Source organism: Vipera ursinii (genome assembly GCF_947247035.1).
Source record: "Vipera ursinii genome assembly, chromosome: 2".
In the NCBI taxonomy this organism is placed as follows: Eukaryota; Metazoa; Chordata; class Lepidosauria; order Squamata; family Viperidae; genus Vipera; species Vipera ursinii.
This window is the reverse complement of record NC_139513.1, coordinates 6,302,906-6,328,206: the sequence shown is the minus strand read 5'-3', so window position 1 is coordinate 6,328,206 and position 25,301 is coordinate 6,302,906. Positions and strand designations below refer to the sequence as shown.

The window sequence follows — 25,301 nt, the reverse complement described above, 5'->3', positions numbered from 1 at the left end:
TATTCTATTTCTATTCTATTCGCAATTGGAACCAGGATTATCATTGCTAAGCAAAGCAGTTGTTAAGGGAGTCGAATCTGATTTTATGAACTTTTTTTTGCCATGGCTCGGGAAATCACTGCAATTGTTAAGTGAATTGTACAGTCATTCAGCAAATCTGGCTTCCCCCATTGACCTTTATATGTCAGGAGCCAGCTAGAAAGGTGGTAAATAGTGATCACACGATCCTGCTTTAAACCTTGGTGAATATGGTACGTGCAGTTGCCGAGTACCTAAATTTTGACCGTGTGACTGGGGATCCTTCAGTGCCACTAAGGGCGAGGACTGATAAATGACTTTTTTCAGTGCCATTGTAACTTTGGCCACTAAATGAGTGGTTATAAGTCAAGGACTGCCTGGATTTGAATGTACTACACTTTATTGTAGTGTTACTGTATTTTCTGGGATCTGCACTGGCCAGCTGGATAAGAATCCAGAGAAATTCACACGATCCATTTTTAGAAACAAAAACTTAAGCCTATTTTATGAGTCCTTCGGGAAAGGGCGGTATATAAATCTAAATAAATAAAATAAATAAATATTATTTTACATTTAAACTGGCATTCTAGTTGTGCTCCTTTTTGTTTTATTAGTAGTCGATTTACTTGATTCATGAAGTCATCGTTTCCCCCTATCTTCTTTTCTGAGTTGCAACAACAACAACAAAGGACTTGAGAGATTTGTCATCTATTCACTGAGGAATATTGTAAAGCACTCCAAGTTGCCTTCTGGGTCAGAATCGTGCCGCAAATGGTTCTGGAAAGAACCAGGGTCCTGCGAAATGGGGGGACAATCTGAATTTAGAGAAGGAAGCCCCCAACCACTGCTGCGAGGATCCTCCCTCCAATACTCAGAGTGGATCCTTTGATGTGAATTAAGGTTTCTTTTCTCGCTAAAGCCCTTCCCGCACTCTACGCATTGGTACGGCTTCTCCCCGGTGTGCGTGAGGTGATGGCGCAGGAGATGGGCTTTCTTACGGAAATTTTCCCCACACTCGGAGCATTTGAAAGGCTTTTTCCCTGTGTGGATCCTTTGATGGGTGACAAGATTCGTACTCGTACAGAAGGCCTTCCCGCACTCGGCACAAGTATAGGGCTTCTCGCCCGTGTGAATCCGGCGATGAGACGTCAGGCTCGTGCTGGTGCTGAAACTTTTGCCACATTCCAGACAGGTGTACGGTTTTTCCCCCGTGTGGGTTCTTTGATGGAAAATAAGGCTGGCGTTTTGGGCGAAACTCTGCCCGCAGTCCAGGCAGGTGAACGGCTTCTCTCCCGTGTGAGTTCTCTGATGGGCCATGAGAGTCGAGCTGTGGCTAAAACTCCTTCCACACTCCAGGCACCGAAAGGGTTTCTCCCCGGTGTGAGTTCGTTGGTGCAACGTCAGGTTGGTGTTCTGGCTGAAGCTCTTCCCGCATTCCGAACACTTGTACGGCTTCTCCCCCGTGTGGACTCTCCGATGGGACGTCAGCTGCGAGCGATGGCTGAAACTTTTCCCGCATTCCCCGCAGGCGTAGGGCTTCTCGCCTGTGTGGATGCGCTGGTGGCGGACGAGCGTGGTCTTCTGGCAGAAGCTCTTTCCGCACTCCGGACAAGTGTACGGCTTCTCCCCGGTGTGAATGCGCTGGTGGGTGATGAGCGCCGCGCTCTGACAGAAGCCCTTCCCACATTCCAGGCAGGTGTAGGGCTTCTCCCCCGTGTGGATCCTCTCGTGCCTGATGAGGCCTTTCCGTTGCGAGAAACTTTTCCCACAGACGGGACACTGAAAGGGCTTCTCCTCTTTGTGAGTTTTCAAATGAGCGTTGAGGCTCAACTTGCAGCTGAAGCTTTCCCCGCATGCCAGACACTTGCTTCTTTTTTCCTCCTGACACGTGGTTTCTAGGGCTGGGAATTCACAGGCCACGGCGTCCCGGAAAAGCGGAGATGGAGGCGTCCTCTTTTCTTGCTCCTCCATCTTCTGGCGGTGCTGCTTCTCCTCTTCCTTATCTGCAGCTTTCTCAAAAAACAGCCCACGGATTTCTCCCTCCGTTTTGGCCTCCCAGCTGTTCCCAGCTGAAACAAGAGAGAAACGGGTGTTAAAAAAAGGAGTGGAGTGCAGGGGGGAAAAGGTGAAACTCTGATTTTGGGTTTCACTAATTAGGTTAGATTTGCTGTTTTAGAAATGGCTAGTTTATAGTAAAGGTAAAGGTAAAGGTTCCCCCGCACATGCGTGCTAGTCGTTTCCAACTCTAGGGGCCGGTGCTCATCTCTCTGTTTCAAAGCCGAAGAGCCAGCTCTTGTCCGAGGACGTCTCCGTGGTCATGTGGCCGGCATGACTAGATGCCAAAGGCGCACGGAACGCTGTTACCTTCCCACCGTAGTGGTCCCTATTTTTCGACTTGCATTTTTACGTGCTTTTGAACTGCTAGGTTGGCAAAAGCTGGGACGAGTAACAGGCGCTCACTCTGCTACGCGGCACTCGGGATTCGACCCGCCAAACTGCCGACCTTCTGATCGACAAGCTCAGCAGCCTAACCCACTGAGCCACCGCATCCCTTGGCTAGTTTATACTACTACGGAAAAGTAAAAAGTCGAGGTTCAATGTTAATGCTTTATTCCACTGCAGCAGAGGACGCCAGAAGTCAATGCCTTTTCTTTTCCATTCTCCTCCTCGTTTTTCTTTCCCTTTTCTCTTTTCCCTCCCCACTGTGTCCTACTATTTGTTTTTGTATTTTACTTTATAATCTAATAAAATGTTATAAACCTTAAAAAAAATGGGGGGATGGAGTGTCATCATACAACCATAAACTCCATCTTCACAACTGGGGAATTCTGGGAATTGAAGTCCACACGTCTTAAAAGCCCTACATGGCTTAGGCCCGGGATACTTGCAGGAACATCTGCTGCCGGGAACCAATTCCCATCGCCCAGTACGCTCACACAGAGAAGGCCTCCTCAGGGTACCGTCGGCTAGACAATGTTGGCTGGCGACCCCCAGGGGGAGGGCCTTCTCTGTGGGAGCGCCAGCCCTGTGGAACCAGCTCCCCCATGAGCTTCGGATGGCCCAAGATCTCCGGTCCTTTCGCCGCGGCCTCAAAACACTCCTTGTCCACCTGGCTGACCTGGACTGACAAGGATTTTAATTATGTTTTTAATTTTTTAACTCTAATTTTAAATTTATTTTAATTTTAATTTATTGTACAGAGGCCTTTAATTTTAATTTTATCTTAACTTCTGTATTTATTGTATGTTATTGTTGTTAGCCGCCCTGAGTCCTTCGGGAGATAGGGCGGCATATAAGTCCCAATAATTAATAAATAAATAAATAAATAAATAAATAAATAAATAAATAAATAAATAAATAAATAAAAAAAAGCTGACAAGGTTGAGAAACAATGCTCGAACTTGGATGGAGTTTAAAGAGTTGGGGACTCGTTTCACATGCTTCCTAGCTTAATTCCAGATACCAGATGTAAGAGATCAGAAGGGATCTCTCCACAGTGGGGTCTGCAGGATATTGCCACTGTTGTTGGAATGATGAACACAGCAGCATGACAGTAGAGTAGAGTAGAGTAGAGTAGAGTAGAGTAGAGTAGAGTAGAGTAGAGTAGAGTAGAACAGAACAGAATACAATATGTGGAGTGGAGCAGAGCTGAACGGAACGGAAGAGAGCAGAACAGAACAGAATCGAAGAGTTGGAAGGGACCTTGGAGGTCATCTAGTCCAACCCCCTGCTCAGGCAGGAAACCTTATACCATTTCAGGCAAATGGCTGTCCAGTCTCTTCTTAAAAACTTCCAGTGTTGGAGCATTCACCACCTCTGGAGGCAGGTTGTTCCACTGGTTAATTGTTCTAACTGTCAGGAAATTTCTCCTTAAGTTCCAGGTTGCTTCTCTCCTTGATTAATTTCCATCCATTGCTTCTTGTCCTGCCCTCAGATGTTTTGGAGAATAGCTTGACTCTCTCTTTTTTGTGGCAACCCCTGAGATATTGGAACACTGCTATCATGTCACCCCTCGTCCTTCTCTTCGTTAAACTAGTCATACCCAATTCCAGCAACCGTTCTATGATTTAGCCTCCAGCCCCCTGATCATCTTTGTTGCTCTTCTCTGCACTCTTTACAGAGTCTCAACATCTCTTTTACATCGTGGTGACCAAAGCTGGATGCAGTATTCCAAGTGTGGCCTTACCAAGACATTGTGAAGTGATTAACACTTCACATGAACTTGATTCTATCCCTCTGTTAATGCAGCCTAGCACTGTGTTGGCTTTTTTGGCAGCTGCAGCACACTGCTGGCTCATATTTAAAGTGACGGTCCACTAGGACTCCGAGATCCCTCTCACAGTTACTACTGCTGAGCAAGGAACCACCTATACTATACTTGTGCATTTGGTTTTTCTTGCCTAAATGTAGAACCTTACTTTTTTTCATTAGGCGAGCAAGCGATAGCATTCATATGAAGAGAAGGGATGGGTTCGCGCTGCAACTCTATTTTCATCAGCCTGACTCTCTTGCAATACCCCTCCCCCCCTTCATCCATGGATGCTGCTGAATGTTGGGATCTCCAATGAAAACTTTCCTGTGAGCAGCCCTTTGGTCCTTGTCCATCTGCCCCATCGAAGCCCCACCAAGGAACACAATTTACCCAGAAAGGCCAAATTTCTACAGTTCTCCTCCATCACTTCCACATGGAGAGCTTGTTGGTCTAGATCCAGCAGTGCCCACTCCTCATCGGTGAAGTAGATTCCCACATCTTCAAAAGTCACCAGATCCTGAAAGACGAAAGGGAAGGACATGAATTCTTTTTAAAACCTATTTTCAGGAACAAGGGGAAAAAAGAATTTCTGCCTACAAGAAATGCCCAGCATTTCTTTCCATTGACCCTAAGTGGGGAGTTGTGGGTCTGTCTGTTTCAGCCCAACCTCAGCCATATAAGCGCACTGGCCCTGAAGACTAGATCAGTAAAATCAAAAGCAGGAGGCCAGTTGGGACCATTCCAGGAAAAGTGACATGATAAGGGTGACTTGATAGCAGAGTTCCAATATCTCAGGGGCTGCCACAAAGAAGAGGGAGTCAAGCTATTCTCCAAAGCACCTGAAAGCAGGACAAGAAGCAACGGATGGAAACTAGTCAAGGAGAGAAGCAACCTGGAACTAAGGAGAAACTTCCTGGCAGTGAGAACAATTAATCAGTGGAACGCCTCCAGAAATAGTGAATTCTCCAACACTGGAAGTTTTTAAGAAGACACTGGATAATCATTTGTCTGAAACGGTATAAGGTTTCCTGCCTGAACAGGGGAGTGGACTAGATGACCTCCAAGGTCCCTGCCAACTGTTCTGCAATGTTCCGTTCTGTTCATCTGCACTCCACTCCACATTTTCTATTCTATTGTATTCTATTGTACTATTGTATTCTATTGTATTCTATTGTATTCTATTCTATTGTATTCTATTGTATTTTATTGTATTCTATTCTATTGTATTCTATTGTATTCTATTCTATTGTATTCTATTGTATTCTATTGTATTCTATTCTATTCTATTCCATTCTACTCTACTCTACTCTACTCTACTCTACTCTACTCTACTCTAATCTACTCTACTGTCATGCTGCTGTGTTCATCATTCCAACAACAGTGGCAATATCCTGCAGACCCCACTGTTGAGAGATCCCTTCTGATCTCTTACATCTGATATCTGGAATTAAGCTAGGAAGCATGTGAAACGAGTCCCCAACACTTTAAAGTCCACCCTAGTTTGAGCATTGTTTCTCATCCTATACCATTTCAGACAAATGGTTGTCCAATCTCTTCTTTAAAACTTCCAACGTTGGAGCATTCACAACTTCTGGAGGCAAGTTGTTCCACCGATTCATTCTTCTAACTGTCAGGAAGTTTCTCCTTAGTTCTACGTTGCTTCTCTCCTTGATTAGTTTCCATCTGTTGCTTCTTGCCCTGCCTTCAGGTGCTTGACTCCCTCTTCTTTGTTGCAACCACTGACATGTTGGGGAGACTGCTATCATGTCATCCCTAGTCCATTAAACTAGACATATCCAATTCCAGTAACCGTTTTTTATATGTTTTAGCTTCCAGTCCCCTGATCATCTTTATTGCTCTTCTCTGCACTCTTTCTAGAGTCTCAAGATCTTTTTTACATCATGGCGACCAAAACTGGATGCAATATTCCAAGTGTGGCATCACCAAGGGATTATAAAGTGGTATTAACACTTCACGTGATCTTGATTCTATCACTCTGTTAATGCAAGCTAGAACTGTGTTTGCTCTTTTGGGCTGCTGCAGCACACGGCTGGCTCATATTTAAGTGATTGCCCACTGGGACTCAAGATCCCTCTCACAGTTACTACTATTAAGCAGCGTACCATCTCTACTGCACCTGTGCATTTGGTTTTTCTTGCCTAAATATAGAACTTGTGAGGCCGGTGTGTGGTGCAATTATTTCACATGGTGTAATAAGATGGAGGTTTGTTGTCACTGTGAGTTGGGGGGTAGGTGGGAGCACGAAGGGAGGCTCAGCTAATCTCAATGTATACATGGTTGTACTTTGACAATAAAGGTTTATTCGTTTATTCAACTTTACTTTTTTCACCACTGAATAAAATAATGGTGAAAGATAACTTTCTGTGCATGTGGGTGACACCCCAGAAGCATCCAGTTGGCCCCGGTGAAAAGGAATATAGCAGATAATTACGGGTCTTGCCTGATCCACCAAAGCCAAGCTCTTAGTTTTCAAGTTATAGCAGACAAAAACGCTGAACAGCTTTTCAACAAACATTCAGAAGTAGAACCGCGGTGTATGCAGAATCAAGAGGTGGCTGTTGTCTTCTTCTCCTGTTCTGGAGCATCAAAAAGCCAGCCTAAGAGACACAGAATGCTAGCCTAGAGTGATTCTGACCCTGCTTCAGAGTTCTTCTGATGTTCATAAAGCAAACTGTGATTTTCCTAGAAAGGAATTCTTTTAAGTTTTATAGCATCCGGTCCCACCAAACTATAGAAAGGCGGAGCCTTCCAAGGCCTTGCTTATCTATTCGTGCAGCTATTCTCCTACCTGAAGCGGTTCTTCCAGAACTGTTTCTATTCCATTTTCATATGAGTGCAACCACGACTGGACCACTGGTGTCCTTCCTTCATCTGTGAGGGACACAAAAGGGATTTTCTCCGCATTGTGGAATGGAGAAGATGGATTGAATATATTCAGAATAAATATGGGACTAAAAAGTTTCATTTAGCATTTGAACAAGTAGTGGATTTTTATGACGTATAACTAGTTAGTAGTTATTTCATTAATATTTTGACTATGGAGAGTTAAAGTGCGATAGAATTTAATGTTTTATTTTTGTGGTTAGCATATTTTAGATTATGCTTGTTTGTATTATTATACCCTGTATTCAGCTCTGGGAAGTCGGGGAGGGGGGAGGGGAGGGGAGGGGAGGGGGGAGGGGAGGGGAGGGGAGGGGGGTTGGGGAGAGGGGAGGGGGAGGAGGGGGTTTTTTTGTATTCAAAAATGTATTGTAAAACTTTTCAATTAAAAAAAAGGGATTTTCTCCAAATGCTAAAATCCAGCATCTTAAAATCTCAGCCCATGCCTCAAATCCTACAGCGTCATTTTCCTATGACAGCCCTTAGGAAATTGATCAACAGCAATTGCATTATCTCCTGCTGAGGTCTTTCATCCATCCTTGAGACAGTCTTATCTGTTTTCCAGGTTTTTTTTTTATGGACTTCCTTCAGTTTCTCCATGGCTTGCAACACCTCTAAGTTGTGTCCATGGACACACACACATGCGCGCGCGCACACACATCTCATTCAAACCATTTTTCCAAGCATTTCCGACGGCTAAATTCTTGCAAGACCTTGATATTCTCATATGCCATCTGAAACCTCATGGGGGAATGCCAACTTTCACAGCAGCTACAAAGAGTATTAACGTTTCGAAAACAAAAATAGAAAATTAAATGGGCAGCCGAAAAGAAAACTTATGACTGCGTGTACCATCGTGCAATAGGAAAATAGCATTTGAGGAAAGCCAGATAGGAATAAACTGAAGGGAGGAAGATCAATAACCTCCACTCTGCTAATAACACTACTTGGATAGCCGAAAGCACAAATGATCTACAAGCTCTAGTAATTAAGAGTCTGGATTTTTTTTTTTCACTGATCCCAGTGAAAAAAATGGGACTCATATTCAATACAAATTATGTATTCAAATTATCAGCCTAAATGCTGGAGGTGTGGTTGTGATGATGCAACGTATTATCATATATGGTGGACTTGTAAAAAAGTAAAAGCTTTTTGGATTAAAATTTGGTGGAATATGCAGAAGATCTTTACGAAAAAGATAAAATTTTCTCCACAATTATTTTCGCTGGGTATTACTATTGACTCTACTGCTATAGAAACTAAGTTGATGCTGAATTTCATAACGGCAGCAAGACTTTTGGTTGCGCAATATTGGATGAAGGAGGATTTGCCTACTATAGAAGAATGGACTTTAAAAGTTTCGAACCTGGCAGAAATGGCGAAAATCTCAGCATATTTGAAAGACCATTCGCAACAAAGATATATTTTGGAATGGAGAAGTTTCATTTAGCATTTGAATGAGTATTAGATTTAGAAGATGTGTTATTATTTAGTTACTTTTAAGGAGAGTTAAAGTGCGATAGGACTTAAAGTGTTATTATAGTTAGTTTGCATATTATAGTTTAAGATTGTTAGGGTCAATACCCTGTATTTGTTCTGTGGGAAGTCGGGGAGGGGGGAAGGAGGGAGAGGGAGGGGAAATTGGGTGGGGGGGATGGGTTTTTATGTTTTTTACGTTTAAAATGTATCTGTAAAACTCTTCAATTAAAAAAAAAATGGGACTCATATTCAATACAAAGGAGATCAACCCAATGACAACAGGAACAACAGCCAGTTTCAGAATTGGCAAAGGAAGGTATCAAAGTGCTGGACAGCTTCTGACTTTTGCGATCAATCATCAAGAGTAAAAAGAAAAACCAGTCAAGAAATAACGCCTCTCTTGAGGCACAAATGACGAGGCCTGTGTGATCATATTTTGGACACATCGTGAGACACCCTCACTCTCTGGAGAAGCTCTAATAGTGGGGAAAGGGGAAAGAAAGAGAAGAAAGGACTTCGTTGCAGAGGCAATAGGTGTAGTACTGGGAAACTTAAAAGGCCAGATGGGGTACTAACCATGGAGAGAATCTATTTACGGGGGTCACTAAAAATCAATATTGACTTGATGGCAAATAAACAATCACTAGATTTAGGGCATGGACCATGACATTAGCAAATTTATCTGTCTGTCTATTATCGTCTGTGTCTCTGTCTGTCTGTCTGTCTCTCTCTCTCATCTATCTATATCTGTCTATCTATCATCTATTATCTATCTATCATCTCTATATTTATCATCTGTCTATCATCTATCTATTATCTGTCTGTCTTCTATCATCCATCTATATCTATCATCTTTACCATCTATCTACCATCTATCTATCTATCTATCTATCTATCTATCTATCTATCTATCTATCTCAATCATCTATCTCTATCTATCATTTATGTCTATCTATATCATCTATCATTATTATCTGTCTATCTATCATCTGTCTTCCATCTATATCTATCATATCTATCTATCTCTATCATCTATCTATATCTATCATTTATGTCTATCTATCATCAATATCATCTATCATTATTATCTGTCTATCTATCATCTATCTTCCATCTGTCTATCATATCTATCTATCTATATCATCTATCTGTATCTATCATTTATGTCTATCATTTATATCATCTGTCTATCATTATTATCTTGGTGGAGCAGTGGGCTAATGCCTCCTTAAGTAACACCAGCTGCCTGCAATTAGTGCAGGTTCGCATCCCACCAGGCTCAAGGTTGACTCAGCCTTCCATCCTTCCGAGGTAGGTAAAATGAGGACCCAGATTGTTGGGGGCAATAAGCTGACTTTGTAAAAATGCCACTGGGGGGGGGGCGAAAGACCTAATAAGCAGGTATATACATAGAATGAAGGCTAATGCTAAGCACATTGTGCTTTAGATTGTAAGCCGCCCTGAGTCTTTGGAGAAGGGCGGGATATAAATGGGATTAAAAAAAATAAAAAATTATCTATCATCCATCTATATCTATCATATCTATCTATCTATCTATATCATCTATCTATATCTATAATTTATGTCTATCATCTATATCATCTGTCTATCATTATTATCTATCATCCATCTATATCTATCATATCTATATCATCTATCTATATCTATCATTTACTGTATGTCTATCATCTATATCATCTGTCTATCATTATCTTTCTATCATCCATCTATATCTATCATATCTATCTATCTATCTATCTATCTATCTATCTATCTATCTATATCTATCATTTATTATGTCTATCTATATCATCTGTCTATCATTATTATCTGTCTATCATCCATCTATATCTATCTCTCTATCTCTCTATCTCTCTATCTCTCTATCTCTCTATCTCTCTCTCTCTCTATCTATCTATCTATCTATCTACCTACCTACCTACCTACCTAATCTATCTATCTATCTATCTATCTATCTATCTATCTATCTATCTATCTATCTATCTATCTATCATCTTTCTGAACTGCTCATCTTTCTCAAAGATGGAATGTTAACTGAAGACTTCCACAAACAAATTAACACTGTTTTATTCAAATGAGCTTTCAGTCCCAGCTGACTGACAGTAGCCAACCTGGAGTTTCTTTTCTTTTTTTAACCTTGGCTTGTCTTTCACAATTGTTGTTTTTAGTATTCGTCTGTTGGTTCGTTGTATGCTGCCACATGTCCTTTGGGACTGAGAAGGGTTGTACATACAGTTAGCAAAAAGAAGTCATTCAAACGGGGGTCTCTTATGACAAGAGTGCAACTGTAACAGACTGCAGATTATAATAAATCTTCCCAGATTTCAGAGAGGGACAAGAAAAGGAAATTGAGAAGAAATCTGCCCAAGGCAGGCCTTACCCTGCTGGGAACCAATCTGCTCGGGCTCCTCCTCCACGATCCACCTGAAAAAGGTTCCGGGTCTGATGCTCAAAGAGGCTTTGCCCACCTGGCTGGCCACATTTGCACAATGTCCCTCTTCCTGGAAAAGAAGAGTGGAAGGTCCCCAGGAGGAGAAAAGGACTGTGATGGACCACAATGCATTTTCTAAGGATTGTGGTTACTTGCTCCTTGCAACTACAGGTAGTCCTCGACTTACAACCAATTGTTTAGTGACCACTGGAAGTTATGACAGCACCAAAAAAAGGGGGGGGGGGTTACGTTGAACTGGAAGACCTCCAAGGTCCCTTCCAACTACTAGCTATTCAATTCTGTTCTATTCTATTCTGTTCTGTTCTATTCTATTCTATTCTATTCTGTTCTGTTCTGTTCTGTTCTGTTCTGTTCTGTTCTGTTCTGTTCTGTTCTGTTCTGTTCTGTTCTATTCTATTCTATTCTATTCTATTCTATTCTATTCTATTCTATTCTTATTCTATTCCATTCCATCACTCTACTCTACTCTACTCTATTCTTATTTTATTCTATTCTATTCTATGGACGCGATGGCTCAGTGGGTTAGGACACTGAGCCTGTCGATCAGAAGGTCGGCAGTTTGGCAGGTCGAATCCCGAGTGCCGCATAACAGAGTGAGCACCTGTTACTCGTCCAAGCTTCTGCCAACCTAGCAGTTCGAAAGCACGTAAAAATGAAAGTAGAAAAATAGGGACCACTACAGTGGGAAGGTAACAGTGTTCCGTGCGCCTTTGGCATCTAGTCATGCCGGCCACATGATCACGGAGACGTCCTCGGACAAGCGCTGGCTCTTCGGCTTTGAAACAGAGATGAGCACCGGCCCCTAAAGTTGGAAACGACTAGCACGCATGTGCGGGGGAACCTTTACCTTTATTCTATTCTATTCTATTCTATTCTATTCTATTCTATTCTATTCTATTCTATTCTATTCTATTCTATTCTATTCTATTCCATTCCATTCCATTCCTCTACTCTACTCTACTCTACTCTACTCTTATTCTATTCTATTCTACTCTATTCTTATTCTATTCTATTCTAGTCTGTATTTGTATTTGTATTTGTATTTGTATTTGTATTTGTATTTCTTTCTATTCTACCTGGACCAAGATACTGACCTGCTGCCGTTCCTGAGTCTTTTCTTCAGCCTTACTCAGCAGAAATCCTTCAGCCAGGGCCACCGCTTGAGAACTGGTCTCCGGCTCACATTCTCTAACCCAGTTCTCCATCTCGGGGGGCAGGACAGCCAGGAACTGCTCCAGGATCACCAGATCTAGGATCTCATTCTTTGTATGCCGCTCTGGCTTGAGCCACAGGAAACAAAGATCACGGAGATGATTGCACACTTCTCGGGGTCCCCAGTTCTGCTGGTAGCGGAACTGCCGGAAGTGGAGGCATCGGGCGTCCAAGGTGTGGCTGAACTCCCCGGGCATCTTTTTAGCATCCCCGAGCGCCGCCGGGTTCCCAGAGTGGAGAACAGCAGGGTTCCTTTTTGCTTCTGGACCAGTCAGGTTTTGCTCCATTTTTCAATTGTTCCCGGGTGGCTCCCATCAGAAGCAAGGAGGCAACCTCTTCCCTTCTTAAGGGAAACAGGGTCTGAAGCTATAACAAGCCAAGGCTTAGCACATTCTCCAAGCAGTAAAGGATCTGCATCCAATTTTGGTCACCAGGATGTAAAGATGTTGAGACTCTAGAAAGAGTGCAGAGAAGAGCAACAAAGATGATCAGGGGACTGGAAAGCTAAAACTGATAAGGAACGGCTGCTGGAATTGGGTATGTCTAGTTCAATGAAAGGGACGCGGTGGCTCAGTGGGTTAGGACGCTGAGCTTGTCGATCAGATGGTCGGCAGTTTGGCAGGTCGAATCCCGAGTGCCGCGTAACAGAGTGAGCGCCTGTTCCTCGTCCCAGCTTCTGCCAACCTAGCAGTTCGAAAGCACGTAAAAATGCAAGTAGAAAAATAGGGACCACTACGGTGGGAAGGTAACAGCGTTCTGTGCGCCTTTGGCGTCTAGTCATGCCGGCCACGTGATCACAGAGATGTCCTCGGACAAGCGCTGGCTCTTTGGCTTTGAAATGGAGATGAGCACCAGCCCCTAGAGTTGGAAACGGCTAGCATGCAGGTGCGAGGGAACCTTTACCTTTAGTTTAATGAAGAGAAGGATGAGGGGTGACATGATAGCAGTCTTCCAATATCTCAGGGGCAGCCCCAAAGAAGAGGGAGTCAAGCTATTCTCTAAAGCACTTGAAGGCAGGACAAGAAGCAACGGATGGAAACTAATTAAGGAGAGAAGCAACCTAGAACTAAGGAGAAACTTTTGGACAGTTAGAACAACTAACCAGTGGAACAACCTGCCTCCAGAGGTGGTGAATGCTCCAATACTGGAAATTTTAAAGAAGAGACTGGACAGCCATTTGTCTGAAATGGTAGACGGTTTCCTGCCTGAGCAGGGGGTTGGACTAGAAGACCTCCAAGGTCCCTTCCAATTCTACTCTACTCTATTCTGGTAAGCAATCCCAGCTGGTAACTGGAGCATCTCCTCGTAAAGAAACTTTCAACCTCAAAGGTCAAATGAAGGTACCATAGAGACAGTCACACCTGTAACAATGGAGAACAAAGCCATAATAAACCTTACTTTCCCCATCTTTGGGCTTTCCAGATACGATGAACAGTAAATCTCAGAATATTGTGCAGGTAGTCCTTGACTTATGACAGTTCATTTAGTGACTGTTCAAAGTTACCACAGAACCGGGGGAAAAAAGTGACTTATGACCGTTTTTCACACTTACAAACCACTGTGGCATCCCCGTGGTCACGTGATCAAAATCCAGACGCCTGTCAACTGATTCATATTTATGACAGTTGCAGTGTCAGTGTCATCTGATCCCCTTTTGGCAACCTTCTGACAAGCAAGGTCAATTGGGGGGAAAGCTACATTCATTTAACAACCGTGTTACTAACTGAACAACTGCAGTGGTTCACTTGGCAACAGCGGCAAGAAAAGTCGCGAAATGGGGCAAAACTCACTTAACAACCGTCTTGCTGAGCAACCAAAAGTCTGGGAAACACTCAGTTCAGTAACCCTGGTTCCACTGGTTGATTGTCCTCACTGTTGGGAAGTTTCTCCTTAATTCCAGGTTGCTCCACTCCTTGATTAGTTTCCATCTCTTGTTTCTTGTCCTGCCTTCAGGTGCTTTGGAGAATGGGTTGACCCCTCTACTTATTTGTGGCAGCCCCTCAAATACTGAAATAGTGCTATCATGTCACCCCTAGTCCTTTTCTTCTCCAGACTGGCCATACATACAAATAAATAAACCCAATTTATTTATTTATTTTTTATTTTAATTCCATTTATATCCCGCCCTTCTCCGAAGACTCAGGGCGGCTTACAAGTTTAGCAGTAGCCTTCATTCTATGTATATGCCTGCTTGTTAGGGTTTTCACACACACACCCAAGCGGCATTATTACAAAGTCAGCTTAATTGCCCCCAGCAATCTGGGTCCACCTATCCATCAAACTGGCTCTTGCCATGCCACATCGATAGATGATAGATAGATAGATAGATAGATAGATAGATAGATAGATAGATAGATAGATAGATGGATGATAGGTAGATAGATGATAGATGATAGATTTAGATAGATGATAGATGATGATATAGATAGGTAGATAGATATACATGATAGACACCGTAGATAGATGATAGATCTCCAGTGATGGAGCACCCACAATTTTTGGTGACAAACTGTTCCACTGGTTAATTGTCCTCACTGTTAGGAAACTTCTCCTTAATCCCAGGTTGCTTCTCTCCTTGATGAGTTTCCATCTCTTGTTTCTTGTCCTGCCCTCTGGTGCTTTGGAGAATAAGTTGACCCCCGCTCCTCTTTGTGGCAGCCCCTCAAATACTGGAATGGTGCTATCGTGTCACCCCTGGTCCTTCTTTTCTCCAGATTGGCCATACATACAAATAAATAAACCCAATTACCCACCTATCCATCAAACTGGCTCTTGCCATGCCACATCGATAGATAGATAGATAGATGATAGATAGATAGATAGATAGATAGATAGATAGATAGATAGATAGATAGATAGATAGATAGATTTAGATAGATGATAGATGATAGATGATGATATAGATAGGTAGATAGATATACATGATAGATAGATAGATAGATGATAGATCTCCAGTGATGGAGCACCCACAATTTCTGGTGACAAGCTGTTCCACTGGTTAATTGTCCTCACTGTTAGGAAACTTCTCCTTAATCCCAGGTTGCTTCTTTCCTTGATGAGTTTCCATCTCTTGTTTCTTGTCCTGCCCTCTGGTGCTTTGGAGAATAAGTTGACCCCCGCTCCTCTTTGTGGCAGCCCCTCAAATACTGGAATGGTGCTATCGTGTCACCCCTGGTCCTTTTCTTCTCCAGACTGGCCATACATACAAATAAATAAACCCAATTACCCACCTATCCATCAAACTGGCTCTTGCCATGCCACATCGATAGATAGATAGATAGATAGATAGATAGATAGATAGATAGATAGATAGATAGATAGATAGATAGATAGATAGATAGATATTGATAGATATATGATGGGTAGATGATAGATGATAGATTTAGATAGATGATAGATGATGATATAGATAGGTAGATAGATATACATGATAGATAGATAGATAGATAGATAGATAGATAGATAGATAGATAGATAGATAGATAGATATTGATAGATATATGATAGGTAGATGATAGATGATAGATTTAGATAGATGATAGATGATGATATAGATAGGTAGATAGATATACATGATAGATAGATAGATAGATAGATAGATAGATAGATAGATAGATAGATAGATAGATAGATCGATCTCCAGTGATGGAGCACCCACAATTTCTGGTGACAAACTGTTCCACTGGTTAATTGTCCTCACTGTTAGGAAACTTCTCCTTAATCCCAGGTGGCTTCTCTCCTTGATGCGTTTCCATCTCTTGTAGGTGCTTTGGAGAACGGGTTGACACCCAGCCACCCCTTCTTCGTGGCAGCCCCTCAAATACTGGAACGGTGCTATCGTGTCAGCCCTGGTCCTTCCTTTTCTCCAGACTGGCCATGCCCAAATCCTGCAGCATTCCAGTTCTCAGTTTGAAACAGGGAGAGAGAGACTCAAGGGCTCGAGTTAAAGCTTTCCTCCTCCGTGGATTGCGTTTCACTTCAAAGGGTGGGGTGGGGGTGGATGGGGGGGTGTCTTTTGGTCGTCTCTGAATCCCCCAACAGTTCCCTCCTCCCCCACCCTGGGGGGATTTTTTTTCCATCCCACCGCAGGTGTGGGACCTTACCTCCACAGCTGTCCCCCTCCCCACTGCCACCACCTGACCCCACTCACCCCAGGTAGCCTCCCTCCCTCCCTTCCCAGGGCGGAACTCACCAGGCATCCCAAGACAAAGACCCCTTTGCCCGGAGGGACTTAAGGAGGAAGGACAGGACAGGAAACGGCTGTTTCCCCCCCATCTGTTTCCTTCCTCTTGGCCTCTCTAGCCGTTTCGCCTCTCTCGCTTTAACCCCTAAGAAGGGAGAAGGAGCAATATAAGCAGCTCTAGGCTGAGTCTCGCGCTTATCCCTTCCTGCTAGCCCAGGGGGTAGGCAACCTCGGCTCTTTTATGACTCATGGACTTCAACTCCCAGAATTCCTGAGCCAGCCAAGCTGGCTCAGGAATTATGGGAGTTGAAGTCCATGAGTCATAAAAGAGCCGAGGTTGCCTACCCCTGGGCTAGCCCCTCCGTACATGACATAACTAAGTAAAAATATGTAAAGATTTTAACTTAACTTCTTTGCATTCTTATCGTAGTTTGCCTATCTTAAGATAGGCTTAAGATACAGAAGGATTCTGGACAGACTTATAATCATCATCATCATCATCATCATCATCAGGGCTTTTTTCCTCATAGAACGCTCAGAACGGAGTTCCGGCACCTTTTTTGGATGGAACCTTATAGGGTAGGCAAGGCAGGTTGTATAACGTGTGAGTTCCGGCACCTTTTTCTTTTACAAAAACAGCAATAATAATAATAATAATAATAATAATAATAATAATAATAATAATAATAATAATAATAATAAGAAGAAGAAGAAGAAGAAGAAGAAGAAGAAGAAGAAGAAGAAGAAGAAGAAGAAGAAGAAGAAGAAGAAGAAGAAGAAGAAGTTGTTGTTGGAAGGCACCTTGGAGGTCATCTAGTCCAACCCCCTGCTCAGGCAGGAAACCCTATACCAGACATGTCAAACACAAGGCCCGGGGGCCGGATCTGGCCCGCAAAGTGGTTTCATGTGGCCCGCGAAGCCATCCTGGAAACAGTGAGGGAACGGCCCCCACTGCCTTGGCCCTGGCCCAGAGACCCTCCTTCTGCCAGAGACCCTCAGATCTGTCCCACTCCTGCCCAGGCCCCCATAGGCACCCTTGATGCGAACGATGTAGAGCTGGCCATGCCCACCCAGTAGGCCATACGCACTCTAGCCACGCCCACCCAGTAGGCCACGCCCACCCTGGCCATACCCACCCGCCCCCCCTGAGGGCAACCGCAATGCTGATGCGGCCCTCAATGAAATTGAGTTTGACACCCCTGCCCTATAACATTACAGACAAATGGCTGTCCAGTCTCTTGTTAAAAACTTCCAGTGTTGGAGCATTCACCACTTCTGGAGGCAGGTTGTTCCACTGGTTAGTTGTTCTAACTGTCAGGAAGTTTCTCCTTAGTTCTAGTGAACGTTGGGCGCTATCTAACAAAATGAAATTCAGTGGTGAAAAAAGTAAGGTTCTACATTTAGGCAAGAAAAACCAAATGCACAGGTATAGCATAGGAGGTCCCTGGCTCAATAGTAGTAACTGTGAGAGGTATCTCGGAGTCCTAGTGGGCAATCACTTCAATATGAGCCAGCCGTGTGCTGCAGCTGCCAAAAAAGCCAACACAGTGCTAGGCTGCCTTGACAGAGGGATAGAATCAAGGTCACGTGTAGTGTTAGTACCACTTTACAATGCCTTGGTAAGGCCACACTTGGAATACTGCATCCAGTTTTGGTCACCACAATGTAAAAAAGATGTCGAGACTCTAGAAAGAGTGCAGAGAAGAGCAACAAAGATGATCAGGGGATTGGAGGCTAAAACACATGAAGGAACGGTTGCTGGAATTGGGTATGTCTAGTTTAACAAAAAGAAGGATGAGGGGGGACATGATAGCAGTCTTCCAATATCTCAGGGGCTGCCACAAAGAAGGCAGAGGGAGTCAAGCTAGTCTCCAAAGCACCTGAAAGCAGGACAAGAAGCAACAGATGGAAACCAAACAAAGAGAGAAGCAACCTAGAACTAAAGAGAAATTTCCTGACAGTGAGAACAATTAATCAGTGGAACAACCTGCCTCCAGAAAAAATGAAATGAAATGAAATGAACCTTTATTGTCAAAGTACAACTATGTGTACATTGAGATTAGCTGTGAATGCTCCAACACTGGAAGGTTTTAAGAAGAGACTGGATAACCATTTGTCTGAAATGGTATAGGGTTTCCTGCCTGAGCAGGGGGTTGGACTAGAAGACCTCCAAGGTCCCTTCCAACTCTGTTCTGTTCTACTCTCTTCTGTTCTATTCCTACTCTACTTTTTATTCTTCTATTCCTACTCTACTCTACTCTACTCTACTCTACTCTACTCTGTCCTGTCCAGTCCTATCCTATCCTATCCTATCCTATCCTATCCTATCCTATCCTATCCTATCCTATCCTATCCATTGTGCTTCCAGGCTTCTGTTCCAGGCTTCTTGAATGAGAAGAGCTGAAAAAGCTTCTTGAATGAGAAGAGCTGAAAAAGCTTCTTGGATGAGAAGAGCTGAAGAAACTTCTTGGATAAGAAAAGCTGAAGATGCTTCTTGGATGAGAAGAACCTGCAAGAACGCCAAGGTCACTAATGCAAGTGCTCGATGGAGAAGTGGACTGTTTCCATAACAAGAAGTATTACTATTGCACAATATCCAGTGGGTGTGGGTGAGGGAATCTATTGTTTAACTAAGCAAGCCTTTGATCAGGAAAACCAGAGCTAGTTTCGCTTCTTCTGTGACAATGTAATTTTTCAGTAAAATATTATACTCTTGGTAAAATCAGGTCCCAGGAATTCCCTTTTCTGGAAATGCCAGCTGGACAATTGACATTACTTTAGAAATGGAGGCCCCGTCAGAAGAATAATTTTAGGCTCCAACTCAAGCTGGGGTTATGCAGGAATAAGTAAAATGAAATCCAGACATCTGTGAGGAAAGATTTATTCCCCAAAGCAGAGAGATTTGCCTTTGGGGAGCAGCTGCAAAGAAAATGGGGGACAGAGACATTGTTTTATAAGGGGAGCTTGTCCTGGGTGTGCGGAAGTGTCCTAGGTGCCGATTCTAGGGTGCCAATTGAGGGGCATGGGTGTGTGTATGTGTTGACCCCAGAGAAGGGGTTGATTAAAAACAAATGATGTGGACTAAGTCTCATCATTTGAATTGTGTTATAATTCTGTTTACATTGTGTGAATTGAGTTTTGGGTCTTTGCTTGTGTTTACAATTTGAAGTGTTTGATTCTTATGTTTGAGTAAGTTTCAAGGATTTCAGATGCTGTAAATCAGTAACTTTGTGTAGATCTGACCTAAGTCAATTAACATGATTCCCTTTACAGCAGACATGTCAAACACAAGGCCCGGGGGCCGGATCCGGCCCACGAAGTGGTTTCATGCGGCCCAAGAAGTCATCCTGGAAACAGTGAGGGAACGGCCCCCACTGCCTTGGCCCTGGCCCAGAGACCCTCCTTCTGCCAGAGACCCTCAGATCTGTCCCACTCCTGCCCAGGCCCCCATAGGCACCCTTGATGCGAACGATGTAGAGCTGGCCATGCCCACCCAGTAGGCCACACACACTCTAGCCACGCCCACCCAGTAGGCCACACCCACCCTGGCCACACCCACCCGGCCCCCCAATGGCAATTGCAATGCTGATGCGGCCCTCAATGAAATTGAGTTTGACACCCCTGCTTTACAGTATAACACAGTTGTAACATTTATATACTGCTCAAAAAATAAAGGGAACACTTAAACAACACAACGTACTGTATTTAATAGTAGGATGTCTTATCTTGTGTTCCCTTTATTTTTTTGAGCAGTATATATTTCCCACAGACCCCAGAGGGCTGGTTAGAATCCAATGACATCTTTTATGTCTTATTACAGGAGAGAGTGCCACTGAAGTCCATTAGGCTTATAACTTATGATTATATTACTTTGTTGCTTGTATGTACAGTGAGAGCTTATACCCCAAAGAGATATTCCCTGCGTGTCCAGTCACATTTGGCCAATAAAGCTATTCTATTCTATTCTATTCTATTTTCTATTCTATTTTCTATTCTATTCTTATTCCATTCTTAATCTATTCTGTTCTATCCTATTCTATTCCATTCCAATCAATTCTTACTTCTATTCTATTCTATTCTATTCTATTCTATTCTATTCTATTCCATTTTCTATTCTATTCTATTCTTATTCTATTCTTATTCCATTCTTATTCTATTCTGTTCTATTCTATCCTATTCCATTCCAATCAATTCTTATTCTATTCTATTCTATTCCATTTTCTATTCTATTCTATACTTATTCTATTCTATTCTTATTCCATTCTTATTCTATTCTGTTCTATTCTATCCTATTCCATTCCAATCAATTCTTAATTCTATTCTATTCTATTCTATTCCATTTTCTATTCTATTCTATACTTATTCTACTCTATTCTTATTCCATTCTTAATCTATTCTGTTCTATCCTATTCTATTCCATTCCAATCAATTCTTAATTCTATTCTATTCTATTCCATTTTCTATTCTATTCTATACTTATTCTATTCTATTCTTATTCCATTCTTATTCTATTCTGTTCTATTCTATCCTATTCCATTCCATTCCACTCCATTCCAATCAATTCTTAATTCTATTCTATTCCATTTTCTATTCTATTCTTGTTCTACTCTATTCTTATTCCATTCTTAATATATTCTGTTCTATCCTATTCTATTCCATTCCAATCAATTCTTTTTTTTATTAAAGAGTTTAACAAAAACAAAATTTTACAATATATCCCCAAATCCCTCCCACCCCAAACCCACCCACTTCCCCCCCCCACTTCCCATTGCTAAATACAGGATTATAGTTACAATAATCATATTCTAAATAAAAATTATGCATAATATACAATTAACCAAATTCATAATACGCTTTAACTCTCTTTTAACATAACTACAAACAACGTACCAATAACAATATCCCACTAAAATCTACTCATAAGCTAAATGGTACTTTTTGGTCCCATATTTGTTTTGAATATAATTTATCCATCTCCTCCAAACTGAAATATATCTTTCCTGTGAATAATCCTTCAGATAAGCAGAAATCTTAGACATTTCTGCAAGATTCGAAACTTTAAACACCCATTCTTCTACAGTGGGCAAACTATCCTTCTTCCAATATTGTCCCACCAGTAACCGTGCTGCCGTTATCATGTTCAACATCAAGTTAGTTTCTTTAACATCACAATCTACAACAATGCCCAATAAAAACAATTGTGGGGAGAACTTTATCTTTCTCTTAAAAATCTTTTGAATGTTCCACCAAATTTTAATCCAAAAAGCTTTTATATTTCTACAAGTCCACCACATGTGAAAATAGGTAGCTTCTAAACTACCACACCTCCAGCATTTAGACTGTACATTAGGATACATATTGGACAGCTTCTTGGGATCCAGATGCCATCTATAAAACATTTTATAAAAATTTTCTCTTAAATTTTGAGCCTGGGTAAATTTAACATTTCTGACCCAAATTATCTCCCAGGTGTCCAGCGAAATTGGTTCCTGAATATTTTGTGCCCACTTTATCATGCAGTCTTTAACCAGTTCCGTTTCCGAATCCAATTCAATTAAGGCATTATATATCCTCTTTATATGTGCACAATTTGAATCTCTAATTTGCTTTACTAAATTTTGATCTGTAGTTGTGATGCCAACCTTTTGATCTGACTTCCACCTAGCTTTCAATTGGGTATATTGAAACCAAGAGTAACTTATGTTTTCTTGTCTTAACTCCTCTACTGGTTTAAGTTGCCAATCATTCCCTTGCAATCTAAGTAGTTCCTTATAAGAAACCATATCCATACTCACTCCCATAGATACGCCCTCTATCGTGTGTCCAGGAATTCCCCAAATTGGTATTTTATAATTTAACTTATAATAATACTTTTTCCAGACACGCAATAAAGCACTTCTAAGAATATGGGATTTAAAAGCCCTGTCTACCTTCTTATCATAAAGCAAGTATGCATGCCATCCATATACCAAATCCCATCCCTCAAGATGAAGTATTCTCTTGTTAGTTAGATTAAGCCAATCACTAACCCAGGTCAAGGCCAATCAATTCTTTATTCTATTCTATTCTATTCTATTCTATTCTATTCTATTCTATTCTATTCTATTCTATTCTATTCTATTCTATTCTATTCTAATTCTATTCTATTCTATTCTATTCCATTTTCTATTCTATTCTTATTCCATTCTTAATCTATTCCGTTCTATCCTATTCTATTCCATTCCAATCAATTCTTACTTCTATTCTATTCTATTCTATTCCATTTTCTATTCTATTCTTGTTCCATTCTTATTCTATTCTGTTCTGTTCTATCCTATTCTATTCCATTCCATTCCACTCCATTCCATTCCAATCAATTCTTACTTCTATTCTATTCTATTCCATTTTCTATTCTATTCTATTCTTATTCTATTCTATTCTTATTCTATTCTGTTCTATTCCATTCCATTCCACTCCATTCCAATCAATTCTTACTTCTATTCCATTTTCTATTCTATTCTTATTCTACTCTATTCTTATTTTGTTCTTAATCTATTCTGTTCTATCCTATTCCATTCCAATCAATTCTTAATTCTATTCTATTCTATTCTATTCTTATTCCATTCTTATTCTATTCTGTTCTATTCTATCCTATTCTATTCCATTCCATTCCATTCCACTCCATTCCAATCAATTCTTACTTCTATTCTATTCTATTCTATTCTATTATTTTATTCTCTATTCTATTTTTATTGTTGTGTTGTTTTATTCTATTCTGATCTATTCTATTTCTATTATATTATATATTTCTATTCTATTCTATTTCTGTTCTATCCTATTTCTATCATTCTATTCTACTCCACTCCATTCTATTTCTGTTCTATCCTTATCCTATCCTTATCCCATCCTATTCCATCTCGTCTTGCCAATCGCTAGATTGCATTGTACCATAGGCAAATTCAGTCCTTCCCCTTTTTCGTGCGGGGAAATACAGCACAGAGATGCCAAACGGCGCGACCCCAACTGGCAATCCCCGAATTTTCAGGCTACAGAATTTCATTTAGGGCAGGGGGGGTCTTCAAACTTGGCCCTTTCATGACTTGTGGACTTCAACTCCCAGAATTCCTCAGCCAGCATGCCTGGCTGAGGAATTCTGGGAGTTGAAGTCCACAAGTCATAAAAGGGCCTAGTTTGAAGACCCCTGATTTAGGGTTTGTTTCTTTTTTTATTTAGGGTTTGTTTGTTTGTTTGTTTTTTAATTTAGGGTTTGTTTGTGGCCCGCGGGAGGGGGGTGGGGCGGAGTTTCTTCGTCAGCTAAGGGGCAACATCGCTGCTTTCAACCGGGTCCGACCTGACCCCCCCCACCCCACCCCACCCTCCGTTTCTTTCTTGCTAGCTCTTCTCCAAGGGTTAAAGAGAGTAAACGAAGAGTCCTAGAAAGGCATTGCGGTGGGGGTGGGGGAAGGCAGGGAAAAGCCATTTCCGGTTGTACCCTCCTCCTCCTCCTCCTCCTTTCCCCCCACCCCACCCCACCCCCCACCCCGGCTTTGCTTTTCTATGGAAGCTGAGCAGTTCTGCAGAGTCGCATTCAGAAGTGCAGCTGTCCCCCGTAGCTGGTAAGTTGCGGGGACGTGGGGCTTGGCTGGGGAAGGGAAGGCAGAAGGGAGCTTGCCCTGGACGGGTCCAGCCAGCCCAGAGAAGGAAGGGCGAGCAAGAAAAGGCGAAGAGGCGAAGGAGGGAAGAGTCCACGCCCCCCCCTCTCCCCACGCCTTTTGCAATAAATCCATCCCCAGGCTCCTCCCGCTTTATGCCAAGTTACTCTCTAGGGCAGGGATAGGCCGCCTTGGCTCTTTTATGACTCATGGACTTCAACTCCCAGAATTCCTGACTCAGCATAGAGCTGAGGTTGCCTACCCCTGCTCTAGCATAGCTGACTCAGGAATTCTGGGAGTTGAAGTCCATGAGTCATAAAAGAGCCGAGGTTGCCTACCCATGGACTAGGGCAGGGGTAGGCAACCTTGGCTCTTTTGTGACTGGTGGACTTCAACTCCCAGAATTCCTGAGTCAGCATAGAGCTGAGGTTGCCTACCCCTGCTCTAGGGTGTCTGACTAGGGCAGGGGTAGGCAACCTCGGCTCTTTTGTGACTGGTGGACTTCAACTCCCAGAATTCCCGAGTCAGCTGACTCAGGAATTCTGGGAGTTGAAGTCCATGAGTCATAAAAGAGCCGAGGTTGCCTACCCCTGGACTAGGGCAGGGGTAGGCAACCTTGGCTCTTTTGTGACTGGTGGACTTCAACTCCCAGAATTCCTAAGTCAGCATAGAGCTGAGGTTGCCTACCCCTGCTCTAGGGTGTCTGACTAGGGCAGGGGTAGGCAACCTCGGCTCTTTTGTGACTGGTGGACTTCAACTCCCAGAATTCCTGAGTCAGCATAGAGCTGAGGTTGCCTACCCCTGCTCTAGGGTGTCTGACTAGGGCAGGGGTAGGCAACCTCGGCTCTTTTGTGACTGGTGGACTTCAACTCCCAGAATTCCTGAGTCAGCTGACTCAGGAATTCTGGGAGTTGAAGTCCATGAGTCATAAAAGAGCCGAGGTTGCCTACCCCTGGACTAGGGCAGGGATAGGCAACCTTGGCTCTTTTGTGACTGGTGGACTTCAACTCCCAGAATTCCTGAGTCAGCATAGAGCTGAGGTTGCCTACCCCTGCTCTAGAGTGTCTGACTAGGGCAGGGGTAGGCAACCTGGGCTCTTTTGTGACTGGTGGACTTCCAACTCCCAGAATTCCTGAATCATAAAAGAGCCGA

General features: G+C 42.6%; 1 protein-coding gene and 1 long non-coding RNA gene across 4 annotated transcripts in view; one reads left to right on the top strand and one right to left on the bottom strand.

The window, feature by feature from the left end:
• The window catches only part of LOC310635946, an 871,275-nt gene that overhangs the window by 683,196 nt on the left and 162,778 nt on the right, over positions 1-25,301 (top strand). The window contains exon 1 of one of the 3 annotated variants that reach the window (XR_014491573.1): positions 17,664-17,706. The exons of the other annotated variants lie outside the window; for them this stretch is intronic. This is a non-coding gene — a long non-coding RNA (uncharacterized lncRNA). Of the gene's footprint in view, positions 1-17,663; positions 17,707-25,301 lie in introns of those variants that run through there. 3 annotated transcript variants of the gene reach the window in all.
• On the bottom strand, positions 448-12,778 carry LOC310635895 (uncharacterized protein). Its single transcript, XM_083355257.1, has 5 exons — positions 12,218-12,778; positions 11,052-11,172; positions 7,080-7,162; positions 4,661-4,787; positions 448-2,087 (listed from the first exon to the last, which is right to left on the bottom strand). The coding sequence occupies exons 1-5, from the start codon at positions 12,620-12,622 to the stop codon at positions 727-729; spliced, it is 2,097 nt and encodes a 698-aa protein (XP_083211383.1). The 5' UTR covers positions 12,623-12,778; the 3' UTR covers positions 448-726.

Excerpts from the sequence above, each read along its gene's own strand:
- LOC310635895 (XM_083355257.1), bottom strand. The coding sequence starts at position 12,622 with ATGGAGCAAAACCTGACTGGTCCAGAAGCAAAAAGGAACCCTGCTGTT. Across the intron at positions 7,163-11,051 it reads GCAGATTGGTTCCCAGCAGG|ATGAAGGAAGGACACCAGTG; the intron begins GTAAGGCCTGCC and ends TGTCCCTCACAG. Across the intron at positions 4,788-7,079 it reads TTCTGGAAGAACCGCTTCAG|GATCTGGTGACTTTTGAAGA; the intron begins GTAGGAGAATAG and ends TTCGTCTTTCAG.